This window comes from Serinus canaria, chromosome Z (assembly GCF_022539315.1).
Source record: "Serinus canaria isolate serCan28SL12 chromosome Z, serCan2020, whole genome shotgun sequence".
NCBI classification, from domain to species: Eukaryota; Metazoa; Chordata; class Aves; order Passeriformes; family Fringillidae; genus Serinus; species Serinus canaria.
The window spans coordinates 36,110,091-36,124,970 of record NC_066343.1 but is presented as its reverse complement, the minus strand read 5'-3'; the positions used below and the strand labels follow the sequence as shown (position 1 = coordinate 36,124,970).

Genomic DNA, 14,880 nt, shown 5'->3' with positions numbered 1-14,880 from the left:
TAGATATTACCTCAGGTCCACACAATATTTTGGTTCCTAAAAACAGCATACCAATTTGTAGTAAACACAAAACTTTCTTCTCAAAAGCAAAATAATTGGACACCAATCCTCCACTGTATTGGACAGATTTAACTCAAGGTTACTGATCTCAACTTCAAGTGGTAATAGATGACCTACAGAGTATTCTGTATTCTACAGAGTACAACATTAGCCTGTAATGGCATAGTCGCACATATATAAAACACAAACATAAGGCAAATAAGTAAGAATGATAAAATACAGAGATACAAAACATTGCAGAGGTAAAATTTCAGCAAACCACAGCTGGCTAAACTCTTAAGAGTAAAGATGCATCACTTTTTACAAACAAATAGAGCAAAACATTTTGGTCTTGACAGCATGCTGTTTCTCCTATATGTTTTATGTTATTTCACAAATTTAGAAAGACAGTCCTAGTTATAATGATATTTATCTAATATGTATCAGCATACTGAGAGAGACACCTCTTCTTCAATTTTTAATCTAGAAGTCACATGTAGGCTCTGACTGCCAAAATTAAAAGTTACAAAGAAATTTTATACTTAATAACTACCAGATCAATTTAACAAAACACTTAACAGTGCAAAATACAAGCAATTGTACAGAAACTCATAATAATCAATGTTTTCTCTATGTTTTCACTATTTCACTACATTTTCCTCTTCATAAAACTACTGAAAACTCAGAGAAAAAAGCAAATTTTATCTTTTTAACTTCAGAAACATCCTAAAAATAATGTATACTTCTGGAGTTAGTGACAGACACAGACATGATTAATTTTAGTACTTGTTATTTCTTCACTGTTTTTAAAAAATTGCCTGGAGTGTTCTAGGAAGGAAAGCCCTTTGAATTAGTGATGGCTCTCACAGCTCCCACCTCTGTTATCACCTTGTTAGTTGAGAGCAGCTAACATTAAACATTAAAAGTACTGAGAAGCAGTTCTGACTTTCCCACAATCCTGTGTGATACAGCACAATAAACTCTCAGATCTACAAGCAGCACAAAGGCACAGGTTTATCTGGGGGGGAAAAAAAATATATTTGAAAGATGTAATGCTTCTTGACTGTTCAGTTGTTCTTTCATTTGCTTGTTTGGAGTGGGGAAGTAGCAAGATTAAGAAGGGATGGGGGCGATACTTGTCCTATTTTTTCTCAGCTAAACTTGTTAGAAGGTGAGATTGTTGAAGTTTTTTCAAAAGATGAATCAGTGTACAGAGTACTGGCAAATATATCATATGAGATATTGTGATGGTTTTGGCTGGGGTAGAGTTAATTTCCTTCACAGGGGCTGGTATGGGGCTGTGTTTTGGGCTTGTGCTGAACACAAGGTTGATAATATAGAGACTTTTTTTTGTTGTTGTTATTGCTGAGCGGGGCTCAAACAGAGGAAAAATCTTTTCTGCTTTTTGCACTGCCTCAATGGAAAGGAAGTTAAGAATGCATGGAAGGCTGGGAGGAGACACTGCCAGGAATAGGTGACCCAAAGTGATACCCCAGACTACATGGCAGAATTTCACAACATTCTGAGTTGGAAAAGAGGATCATCAAGTTCAACTTTTCTCAATCCACAAGTTTTCTACCTTTTACCCTTCCTCATCTTTACCTGCTGGTGGGGGAATCACTGAGCAGCTATGTTGGGCTTGGCTGATGGCTGGGATTAAAACAACACAGAGCTTATATGACAAACTACCAGTTTGTAGGTTTTTTTCTAATGCAACATAGAAATGCCTGGAAAAGATATTAAATTTGAGCTTTGTTCCTCACATACAATGCAATGACAGAAGCATTCATTATTTTGTGAGACTTTGGCAAATTGTCTTAGTCAAAAGCAGTCTTTCTCATGGAAGAACACAGATGTAGGCTTACGTACTCTTATGTAAGAAAGAAAGCAAGCAGAATGGCCATGACTGAATATTTATGAAAACATTAAGAAGTTAGTGCTTCCTCCTGAACTTCTGACTGGCATTTGATTAAAATAAAGTATGTCCTAACCAACACAGCAAATGTAGTAAATAATTAACATATATCCTACTGGATTTTCTGCTTGTGGTTGATTCTGTCATACTCAGACAACATCATTAATTGTCTCTCCAATCATGACTCCTCCAATCATGATGAAGTTTGCTCCATCCATCCTGCTGACTGGGCTCAGGGACAAGTGTATTCATGGGAATACTAAAGCCTGGAGCAATGGGATGTAAATTGTTGATTATACTCAGTGTAATCAATCCAAGGCTTTTCTGTGAATTCTAAGCCTTTAAAGTCTAAAAAAAAAAAAAAAAAAAAAGATAGATTTTCCTTCTGGTATTAGTTTAGATTTGCTGCTGATGCAAGTTTTTGATGTTACTATACAAACAACATGTGAAATGTATCAGAGATGTCTGTAATGTTTTATTCACGTAAATAACTGCCCAGAGATGGCCTGATCTCTCATGAGCTCTCCATTGCCCTCTCATAGCAGAGACAGATGATAATAAACAGAAAATAAATATTAATGAGGATAAAAGAAAATTAAGGGAGGGACTACTTTCTCCTCCCCTCCAGTCCACATCAATCACAAACTAACAGTAAAAGAATTACATTTTAAATAAATTGTTTTTGATAAACAGCACTTTAGTATCATTTCAATGCGGTTCCATAAAATTGTCAGTTATTCTATGAAACTGTTTGGTACCAATGATTAACATCGGAATGGTAATAATTTCAAAATTTATATACAATGTTTTCCTTGTAGAAAGTAATCCCTTCCCAGCAGGTAATACTTGCACAATGACTTGCATCTGATGGTATATTCAAGGTATGTATTCACTCAGTCCTCTCTCTGAAAACTTCATTTTCATTAATAGTCATTCTCTGTCATCTTTAGAGAGGTCCTCTAATCTAGGACTAACAAGAAATTCCTTTTATGTAAAATAAAATCAACAGCAGTCGTAACAGCAGTAGTAGTAGTAGTAGTAGTAGTACTAGTACTAGTAGTAGTAGTAATATATGTTTATGTGCTTATAGAAATTGTGATCATCACAGTACACATGTGAAAATCTGAATTCATAAAAGCTTCTGTAAAACTGGGAAGATTTAACACAGAGAAGTAGATATGCAGAAGTGAGAATTTGCATGGAAACTCCCCAATTCCTCTTACTTTCATTCACTGCAACGATTTCCCTTAATAATTTTTAGTCACAGCAGACTTGATGTGTATAGCAGGTTCAATTATATTTTCTGCAACACTTCAGTTTTAGAGAGTTTAAAAAAAAGCCCCTGCACTTACTGGAGTACCAATTTCTGGCAGGTTCTCAAGTGATGATTTAGTAACTTACTGATTTACAACAGTAGAGCCAGTTACCAATAAAATAAAAATGTTTCATAGCTCCAATGGAAAAAACTTACAGCAGTACTTGCCTTAATCTTTCATTTAAAACTCATATTTGACCTTATACAATTACTTACTAAGTCTGTGCATTTCAAACTTCTTTCAACTACAATGGAACTTCAGTTCTTTGGAAGGAAGAAAGTAGAGGAAAGCTCTAAGTAGCACAAGTACAGATAAAAACATTAAAAATATTAATTTTTTTAATAAAAATAATAAAATATTTGGAATTTCAGCATCAATTATTACTTCTCTTTGTTGGAAGTGTCAGTGTTAATTTTCAGGGGAAACAATCAAAATAAGACTAGAAATAAAATTTCATATTTTAAATGAAAATTTATAATATAAAATATTAAAAACATGTCTGTTAGTTCCCGACAGCCTCAGAACTTCAAAATCATTTACTCAAAAGACGAATATTGTGATTTCTTTAAGACTGAAATAATTTGAAACACATCAATTTTTGAAAAAAAAATTGATGTGTTTCAAATTATTTCAGTCTTAAAGAATCTAGGAAATTATTTCAGTCTTAAAAATCTAGGAAATTTTCTTTGGTCAACTCACTTAGTAGTATTACCAATAACACTTCAAGATGAAATTAAAAGGTCTTTAATTTTGTCATTTCTTACTGGCTGCTGGCCTAAAAGGCAAAGCAAAACTTAAGTATTCAGGATCTATTACTACAGAAAAACCATAAAATTAAAATAGTAAAAAAATATTAATACAGAGGAAAAATTAAAACCCCATCCTATAGTCTTTGATGGGTGGCAGCCTACTGGAAAATCTAGCTATCAAAATTCATTCAAGACATTCAAACTTTACCTGTTTTTTTTAATGGGTTTTAAGTACATTAATGCCAAGAGTAGAAGCACCTACTGAAAAGGATTTCAGTTCCTGGTTAACATCACAAGAAGAAAGGAGTAAACTAAGTTCAGGTAGGTAGATAGTGGCTCCTTCATGGATCTACCATAATCAGTAACTATGAAAACTCTTTCCTCCTAAGGTAATTTTTTTGAATTGTAACATGCCAACAAAATTCATACCATAATACTTCAGATGTAAACTGTCACTTCTAAAACAAACTACCTCCCCTACAGAAATTTTCACTTCCAAAACAATATATATATAAGGGGTTTTTTTTCCAGATTAGATATTGAAAAAGAACAATATTCATCAGGCTGGCCAAGTTCTCTCCATCTGTTATTGTTCATTGTTTAATTTAAATAATTATTTTTCCCATAATAATGATATCTTGTCTGTAGCATGGGCAGAGTTCTTGTATTTTCAATTCAGATGAGTGTTTTGACGTCGTTGTTAGGATTTCTTCCTAAATAAAAATACTTTGCAATTATAAATAACAGCATATACGTGAAAAAAATCTGTTCATTCAATTCAAACATTTGACACAGGATTTTTCCCTGTTTTGAGATGTATCTGAGAAAGCCAGTAGTGAACGTATTTTATACTTCATTTGTTTCATCCTTCAGAATTCTATATTGGAAAGAAGCTTGAGCCTCTTCCTCAAACCTTGCTTCCTAAATTGTAAGAGTGACCTCTAGTGCTTTACTGCTTTGTTGTGTGCTGCAAGTCTTTTTTTGTAATGGTTTTAATATGCCTCCCTGTAAGCAACTGATTTAGTTTCGTGCATAGTGCCAAATGCTATTAATGTGCAATTCAATTATCATGGTCTTGTGAAAATGGATGTATTCATAAACTGTACAATGCAGAATGATGAAGAGAATTAAAGCTGTGACTGGATTGCAGCAGAGTGTTTAACATGAGGAACTTAGTATTCATGTTTAGGGCTACACTATGCACTTGAGTATCAAATGAGATATCATTACTGAATGACAGCACAAGATCATTCTGGTGCTGCAGTGTGAATGTCTGGCTCATGGGAGCATGTTTAGTTTACAAACCATCCATATGCAAAAACCCTAGGCTATAGATCCATTGAGCACTTCAAACTTCTCTGCCATTGCTCAAATGTTTCCAGGGAGCTGTCTCCTGCCACTGGGATGTAAGGTTATTCCTGAACATTCCTCATTGCTTTGCACGCACTTTCTTCCCATAGAATCATTACTTCAGCCCTTCCCACTCCTGTGATGCACAACCAGTGCCTTAACAAGAAGAGGAGAAAATATGTTCAGGTCAGGTTATGAGCATCTGGCATTTAGGCTACTGCACTACCACAGAACACAAAATTAAATCCTTCAGCTTGTTGAAGCTGAATCAAATGGAACAAGAATAACTCAGTTCTATTACTGAATTATAGAAGCCCTGAAAATTGATTACTTAATAAGTTTTTTCTTTTTAATTTAAAGGTAATTAACCTAATTCAATACTGGAAACAGATTTTCCAGATACACACATATATATATATATATATGTCTGTATGTGTGTGCCTCTATCTAGCTGCATATCTATCTATCTATCTATCTATCTATCTATCTATCTATCTATCTATCTATCTATCTCTCTCTATATATATACATATATATATATATATATATATATATATATATAATTTGCCTCCTAGAGAGCAGATTGTCCTTAAAACTGTAATCATGGTCTTTATTTTGGGATAACATTCCACTGGCAAACTCATTTAAAAAAAAAAAAACCAAAACAAACTTTCTATTGTAACTGTTATCATCCTCTTCTGTAGTCATGCATGAACAATACTCCCTAAGCAATCAATGCAGAGACCTTAAAGTCTTGCTAGCCATATTTTTCCTTGTTACATTTCTACTGCTTTTGAACTGCACTGTGATTGCCATTCAAGTTGAGTGCCAGCTCAATCCAGGATATGCAGATACCAGCTTTCAAAATTTTCAAATGCTAAAATCCACTACACAATAGAAACACTGAACCATAGAAGTCTGCCAGTAATTTCTATGTAAGACAAAATTCCTTGGAAAATACTGCACTTCAAAAGAGAAAACAAAAATGAAAATACAGCTGAACATGCATCCCTTAGTAAAATGCTCCTTCCAGATACTCTTACACAGTAAGCTTTATAAACAACATTCTGTACGTAGACTCATGACAAAAATTTATAGAAGAGTTTTAGAAAATTTTCAGGCTAGCAGCTTCATGACATGATTTCAGAGGATAAGTGTTTATCTCAAAAAATATATTTATTCCAAATGCAAAAAAAAAAAAAAAAATTCATCCCAGAAGTTTTCAACACACTCTGGATTGAGTTTTAAATCGTATGCAATACTTACATTTATTCCCTGCCACTGCCATGTGCTGGCGATGAACAGACAGGAGAAAGAGCAGCTTCAAGAAGATTTCAGTGACAGAATCCATGTTCACAATCATTGAGGCACCCAAAAGAACCAGAGTATTCGGAAACAGCTGTGCTGTGCTGTACTTCAGTTCTGCTCCTGCCTCCTTCCCACCGCCTCTCTCCGCCTCTTCTCGCAGAGCTTCCCAGGGGCCCGGCACCTCAGCCAAACGCGCTCCGCATCTTCTGGCACACGCACGCACACCTCGGGATCTGCTTCTCAGTCTGGCAGCAGCAAGCCCTGAGGAGCAGCAGCGAGACCCTCCCCCCGCTGGCACGGAGGCACAGGGGGCTGCACCGGCGGCGGGCTCGGCACGCCGCTGCTGCCGGCAGCCCGCGCGGCGCGGCGCTGGACACCCCTGGCGGCGGCACCGGGCGGCCCCGGGGGGCGGCGCCGGGCGGCGCGGCCGGCACGGGAGCGAGCGCCGCCGGCCGCGCTCTGCCCGCGCTGCCTGCGCTGCCCGCGCTGCCTGCGCCTGGGCGCCGCTGGCTCTGCCTGATGAGCCGCCTTTCTCGGCGTAGTAATTTTTCTTCCTTTTTTTTTTTTTTTTTTTTTTAATTTTTTTTCTTTTTTTTTACTCTTTCAGCTGCAAAAGCGTTGCGACTTCTGCTCTCTGAAAGGAAAGCGATTTGCCTGTAGGAGAGAGCCTAAGCCTGCGAGTAAAATGAGCAGCCTGCCTTTACATCAGGTGTGAATGATTGACTGCCCCTCAGGAAGCGGCACCGCCACTGTCCCTGGAGGGCTTTATCGCTATTAATGCTGGCATTAAAGAATTACATTCTCAACTCCTAAGAGTAAACACCTAAACATAATATAAACGTATGATTGCACCTGTCTTTCCCAAAATACTTTAGCCCCCAAATACCACATAGAGCATTTTGCTTCTTATGCTTTCACAAAGCCTTCTCTTTAAACCCTCCTATTGCTTGTGTTTGGGAAATAGCTTCATTTTAGAAAGGGCTTCAGAGGAATTTTAAGTCATTGTACTCAAACTATACCCTAAAATTGTATGGTTTTGGTTTGGGGTTTTGTTAGGCTTTCTGTTTGTTTGTTTGGGGGGTTTTGCAAAACAGGCTGAGTTACTGTAGATGCTAACTCTAGCGACATTATTTCTCAAGTGTGAGAAACTGTGTAATAACCGCGTAATAATTGTGTATTAGCAAACTCACGACATTACTGAGGGTAAAAGCTGCATTAAAGGACCACATCAATGGCCCCATCACCGCTGCTTCTGCAGGGTTTGCACTGTATGAACTGCCTGTGTTCTTGCAGAAATTACTATGACAATACAAGACTGCATGCCTGGTGACTGTGAGGTATATAAAAAGCAGACTTAGCATTTGTATATTCAGCCCAGTGGCCCAGACTTCATCTTCCTCCTTCATGTGAGCTATCTAGCAGCTCCTATACACCAATAGGATTTTTCATCCTAAGTGATACTGCTGTGTGTGGGTTAGACACTAGGTACAATGTCGCTGAATGCTCTCTTTTCAATGTTGCAGAGACTACAGAATTTTCTGCAAATTGCTATGTAGAACTGTTCGGTGTCAAGAATAACTGGGGGATAGAGACAAAATGTGAATTAAGCTCCCGTAGCGTCTGAATTTTTGTTGATTATTTAAATCAGTTTCCTCACCTCTTGAAGGATACTCTTATTCATCTACAGAAGTAAGAGTAAAATGTTCTGGTTTCATTCTACCAAAGCCAAACTGTGTTAGGTGTTACAAAAGCTTATTTCAGCTCAGCCAAAACAACTAAAATAAAAAACTTGAAAAGCAGGTTTTTGTTACATCCTTTTAAAAATCAGCATGATTGAGTCAAAGAGACCTATTTCTAAATTGCTATATTGGGTAGAAAGTTTCAAGTGAAGTTAATAATCTGTTATGCAGCTGGCCTTCCACTTCTCCATGTCAACTTTCATTTGAACAAAAACGCATGAAGAAACTGTATTAAAGATTATGTGAATCATAACCTGCCTTCCAACTCTCCTAAATCAACCTTTAAATTCTACATTCTGTTTCCAGAGTTTAGTACAACCACAGAGTCACTGTCCAGAAGCTGGATTCCTTTGCTATATAGTTCCTTGAGTTAATATTGACCTTCTAACTAAATTAATATGAGCATAAAAATGTTCCATGTGCTGCATCCCATCTCTAAAGAATATCCCATGAGATGGTCCTTGACTCTGCAGTTAGACAAAATTTCATGCTTAAAAATAGGACAAATATCACATAAAATCTTGGCAAGGACTTTCAATGTAATGATGTTCTTTAGGATTAGCTCAAAGATCCCCAGGGCTTTGAATCAGAAAGAATTATTATTCTGGTAATGTAATGCAAATTCAGTAAAAAGTTCCATGCCATTGTGGGTAAATATTTGTCTTATAAAATAGCTTACAGCCACCAAAAAGGAACATCTAACAGACAAAGGTCATAGAATTTTCTGCTCTTTTTTTTTTTTTTTTTTGGACTGAATTGCATGCAAATATGCAAATGGATACAATGTACTTTTATAAAAATGGAAAAACCAGTCTTAGAATAAAATGGTATGCCGAAACATGTACATATGTTTCTGTTTGGATAGATAGAATTACTGAAGTCTATACAGTATGTATCTGGAATATCAAGATAATCATCTATTTATCCAGGGATGAATCTATGATATCTGGCACTGGTAAAGTGCATAAAGTAGCATAGCATGACTCACACCGAATATTGCAACCTCCTCTTTGTTTCTGCATTGTATCTTTCTCCTGCATCCCTGAAATATTTCTGCTCACATAATCCTATCTCTGTATGCCAGCATCTCGTTTGCCATTTCTCTTCCATACAGTGTCCAGATTTTTCACTAACTTCTGAGCTCCTCTTTGTAAAACCCAGACAAATTTTTCTGTTTCTTACAAGCCTCTTTCCTATTGTAATTTTAAAACTCCCCCCATTCTTCCAATGTTTTGTTTTTCTTCTCATATCTTACTTTTGAAATTTCCCCCAAACATTAAAAAAATTACTCATTTCATATGCCTTTGAAATGAAACATTATGACCACTTGATTTGATAGAGAATCCTTCCCATTTGATCTTCATATAGGTATTCTTTAGAAAGACTGCAAATTCCCCAGAAGAACTGTGTCTTGTTACAAATTAATCCTTACAGATAAAACCTCTGCAAAGTTTAGCTGTTCAAAACTTTAATTAGTTGACCTGGGTATTGCCAGCCTTCATTTACAAATGAAGGACCTTGTAGTGAGGTCCTTTTTCTAGCAGACAAAAACTAACAGAAATTATTACTCTTAAAATTATTTACACTGTGACTTTTGTCTTTAAAGAATAAACACTTTTAAATTCATGCTAACCATACTCCTGGTATTATTGTGATCTGCTTATTAATTGTAAACCAATTTTAGAAAGGATGGTTATAAGCACTTCTGCTTCTGGTACAAAATCCGCAACAGGACATTTGCTTTCAGTGTATCACAGTTATCCAATACACATTATTAATAACAGGAAAATAATAATTTGCTTGCAAAGCACAAAAATAAAAGTATGAAAATTCAACAGCACTCATACTGGCTAACTGAGAATATTTGTTTTATTCCCAGTAAATTCCTCATTCGAAGACATCAACCAAATTAGAAATCAGCTATTCACTTAGAACCTTCTTCATCTCACCCTTCACTAATTCAGCTCCATCAAGCCCACTTTACTATCCAACTAACAGTGACACTGCAACTTTATTTCAGGAGGCTAGAAATAAAGATAAAAATTTTAAACCTTTATGTTCATCTTTTCCTGTTTAGTTTCCTTGGTCCCTCGTCTGCGTCATGGCCTTGGTTAACCCTCCTTCTAGTGCCACCTGCTGCAGTTGTGTTGGCATTACAGATTTCTCTTTACAGCATCTAGTCGTATCATGCAGCTGGAGAGTGTCTTTTTAATGCAATCGAATTCTTTCATGATCACGTAAAATCTTCCCAGTACTGTTCCTAACCCTGCAGAAAAACACTGCTGTAATTGTCTGCAGAGACTGCAGAGAGCAGAAATGCTCAAAGACAAATATAAATCAAAAATAAATAAACAGAACCACATAATGCCAGGTACACTAATAGTGATATTTGGAACGTTTTTAAGCCATTTTTAAAGAAAAAAATAATTCCCATATCCACCTTATATTTCTACATGTATTTTTTTAATCATAGATCTCTATATAGTAGGTCTGACATAGAGTAAAAATTGATTTTCAGAAATAAGGGTAGCATAACTACTAGTCTTAACAATGTCCTTTTTTTGGTTTTTGTTTTGCTTTGTTATTTTCCACTAGGGTCAGGATAGCACAGTTTGTCTTATTGCAAAGCTACAAATTTCCTCTTAGGCTGTATTTGTTAAAAGGGGAGAGAATGGAAGCCATCTGTGTATGGCTCATTTTACCGCTTACTGCAACTACACTTATTGCACCTACACTAATGACTTCATTAAGGATTTAAAACCTTTTTTTTTTTTTTTTCTCAGATGGGACTCAGAACACAAGCCAGAGCAGACATGGCTCCATGCGCCTACAGAAGAGTTCATGCCTTTAGCACTGTTGTGAGTCTGTGTTTGAAGGTTTTAACAGGATATGTGGCTACACAGAGAGTTCTTTTGCTGCCACTGGCTGACCACTCAGGTTTTTCACCTGAAAGGGTGCCATGAAAATCCTTGGGGCAACTTCTTTTCATGGTTTGTGAAAATGCTTCTTCTTAGCTCTTTTCATTTCACAGTCAAGAATTTTATTATTTCCATCATAAACACTCTGTGTATTGTGCCTCCCAACACAGGAAATACATACAGGGTACTGGAAAATGAACTTACACATGCAATCATAGAATCTTTACGGTTCAAAAGGATCTCTAAGATGATCATGTCCAACCATTACCTCAGTACTTACACCTATGCTATCAAATCATGTTCACAAGCCCCTCATCCACATGCCCCCTAAAGTCTTTCGGGTATGGTCACTCCATCATTTCCTATGAAGTCTGTTACACTGACTACTCTTTCAGTCAATAAATTATTCTTAATATCCAATCTAAATCTCCCTGACACAATTTGAGGCCATTTCCTTCTTTGCTGTCTCTGGTTGCCTGGGAAAGAGGCTGACCCCTACCTGGCTGTGCCCTCCTTTTAGGCACTTGTAAGGTCTTCCATGAGCCTCCGTACCTCCAGGCTCAACAAACCCAGCTCCCTCAGCCACTTTTCCCAGGATGCTCCCAACCCTTCACCAGCTCCACTGCCTTTCTCTGAACATGCTCCAGTCCCTCAATGTCTTGTTGAACTGAGGAGTCCAGAACTGCGCACAAAATTCAAGGTGTTGCCTCACCAGTGCTGAGTGCAGGGACGCAGTCTGCCCTGGCCCTGCTGGCCACGCTGTTGCTGACACAGGCCAGGATGCCATTGGCCTTCTTGGCCACCTGGGCACAGCTGGCTCATCTTCAGTCACTGTTGAGCAGCACCCCCGGCCCCTTTTTTGCCAGGCAGTTTTCCAGCCACTCTGCCCTCAGCCAGTAGCACTGCCTGGGTTTGTTGTGATCCAAGTGCAAGACACATCACCTTGTTGAATCTCATGATGTTGTCTTCATTCCATTGATCCAGCCTACCTGCATCCTCTGCAGGACATTCCCACACTCTGGCAGATCAAGACTCCTGTTCAGCTTGGTATCACCTGCGAACTTACTAAGGATGCATTCTTTTCCCCTGTCCAACTCATTGATGAAGGTATTAAACAAAGCTGGCCTCAAATATTTTTCTAAAAATTTAATAGTAACAATAAGAAGAGTTTTAATAGCAACATTAATAATAATAACAGCAATAATAATAATAAAAAAAACAGTGTTTAGTAAGTATTTTTAACATCTCACATGTGGAATGGGTATTTTTTAAAGGATGGTATTCACAGTAATTTATAGAAATAAATGTGTGAATAATAAAAGGAAGCAAAAAACAGTATTGAAGGACTTGATGCTAGGGTACTTTGGTGATTTTTTTTCCTAATTAGACCATGTCTTGAAGGATAGAATACTTAAAGGCATGGAGATTAGAAAGGCACAGTGAAGGCATAAAATAGAATATGGATTTATCAAAGGCAGATCATAGTATACAAAGCTCATAGTTTCTTTGATATCTGATTCCTTCCTAAGGAAGAATATAAATTTTTGACACTGGATGCATATGAGTATGATACTGTTATGATGTTTCTTGATAATGTAAAAAAGATGGAGGATAGGAAATCATGTGTACAATGAATCAGAAGGAAAGGCAGCAAAAAAGGTGGGGAAAGTATCATTTATGTATAAGCCTTGCTTAATGTATTCATTCATGGCTACAGTGAAAAAAGCAGGAACAGGCTTGTGGGGCTTATGATTTTGGAGATTTTTAGGAAAATGCACTCCGTGTAGGAAAGGTGTCACACATATGACCTTCTCAAAGAAAAGCTGAAGATATGCAATAGTAAGATATGCAAGAATGTGCATTTTCCGAGGCTGATATTGATGACACCAGCTGTAAGTCAGTTCTTTAGTTGGAAGCAGAAGAGCCTAGATGAATCAGCCAAGTCTGAGATGAATATAAGCTTAGCTTGAGCCACAAAAAAAAAAAAAAAAAAAAGTGATCAGTTGTAACCTGCAAAAGGAAGGTTTCTGAGTTGGGAATGGAGTGAGAGCCAAAGAGTCTGAGTCTGAGCTGAAAGGCCAAGGGACCCAGAGACTCCCTGTCCCATGATGTGTACCAGTTTTGGAACACGAATTTGAAAATCCTCAAGAGTGGTGAAGAGTCAAGAACCCAAGATCCGTGCGTTGGATTGGGATGCAAACCCCCAGATGGTCTGCAAATCTTTTCAAATATTTGCTTCTTTTGCCAAAAGAGTCAAGTAAATCTTGAAGAAGACTCTGGGCTGTGACTTTTATTTTACATAGTTTCCTTCAACAGAAGTAGAGAATTAAGACTTTCTTTAGTGCTTTATGAAGACTAACTTTTATCATTGCTCAGTGAATATTTGGCTTGGTATAATTCTCATTCACAAGTAGCATAACCTGCACATCACACAGGGAGCTTAGCTGCCTGGCTGGAATCTGGAGATTTCAGGCACCTGAAAGTCAGGTGAAGCTGCTTGCTGTGAAGTTGTCTGCTATCATCATTCCCAAGGATACAGCTACAAACACAGGTGTAAATAAGACTACAAAGCATCCAGCCTGGAGCTCCAATGTGTCTTTCTACTTGATGTATGAAAAATGAAGCTCAGCTCTGTCTTTCTCTGTTTGAGATATTTCCTGTATTTCTTTCTATATCAAACCTAGATTTCATTGCCAGGAAAGCAAGAGTCATGAAACTATGATTCCGTAATGAGGCTGGGTTTATTTCTCTATGCAAATTACAAGTCTCCTTGAAGTAGGAATGTAATGTCCTTGAAGAAGGAATATTAGGAAGGTAAACACGAAAAAATTGTTTATGTGACTTTTTTTTGACTGTATAAAAATCAGCGCTACAAGGCTTTAGTTATATGTAATTATTTCATGTTCAAAATCTATCAATTCTGTGGAAAGCAGTCAAGTGTTCAGTTGTTGTGCAACAGAAGATGTAACTTATGCAAGCCTTATTTCCACCATGTTAGGAGAAAAAGGCATATAATATGTCTTCTCTATCTAAATTTGTGTGAAATTGTTCATTTGACAGCAGAATTAGGATACTAATCTGGTGCTTTGTTGAAGCAATGTGTAACAGAGAGATAATACAAAAGAAGAAAGCTAGTAAACATGTTTCTGCAAGTTGAAGAAGATCAAAAATATGGGACTCAGCTCTTTCAAAAATGTGACTATCTCTGAATTGAATGGTAGGTCTCACCTGCATTGTCAGCACTGAGAGTAAGCTGCAAATAGCCAATGTTTCATTGATCTGGGCTGTATTTTACAAACCAGGGTCAGATTCTACATACTGTAGGTTAACAGTTGTTGACATTGTTCAATGCATTGAAACATACACACAATTCTCTGAAGGGAAATTATTTAATTCCTTTTTATTTTCTCCCTGTTTTAGATAATATTTTGCAGACATCAGAAAAGGGAAAATCACTTTATATATTCTTATTTGTGTTTCCTTTTTTATATGCCTATGGTGATTATATGCAGAGTATCCAGCCTGAATATTCTGCATATAGGTGTG

The 14,880-nt window shown here is 37.0% G+C and overlaps 1 protein-coding gene across 1 annotated transcript in view; it reads right to left on the bottom strand.

Moving 5' to 3' along the window:
• CNTNAP4 (contactin associated protein family member 4) overlaps positions 1 to 6,984 on the bottom strand; it is a 200,511-nt gene extending 193,527 nt beyond the window's left edge. The window contains exon 1 of the mRNA XM_009098299.4: positions 6,636 to 6,984. Coding sequence (XP_009096547.3) covers positions 6,636 to 6,732 — 97 coding nt within the window. The 5' untranslated portion in view covers positions 6,733 to 6,984. The remainder of the gene's footprint in view (positions 1 to 6,635) is intronic.
• Between the last annotated feature and the right edge of the window lie 7,896 nt (positions 6,985 to 14,880).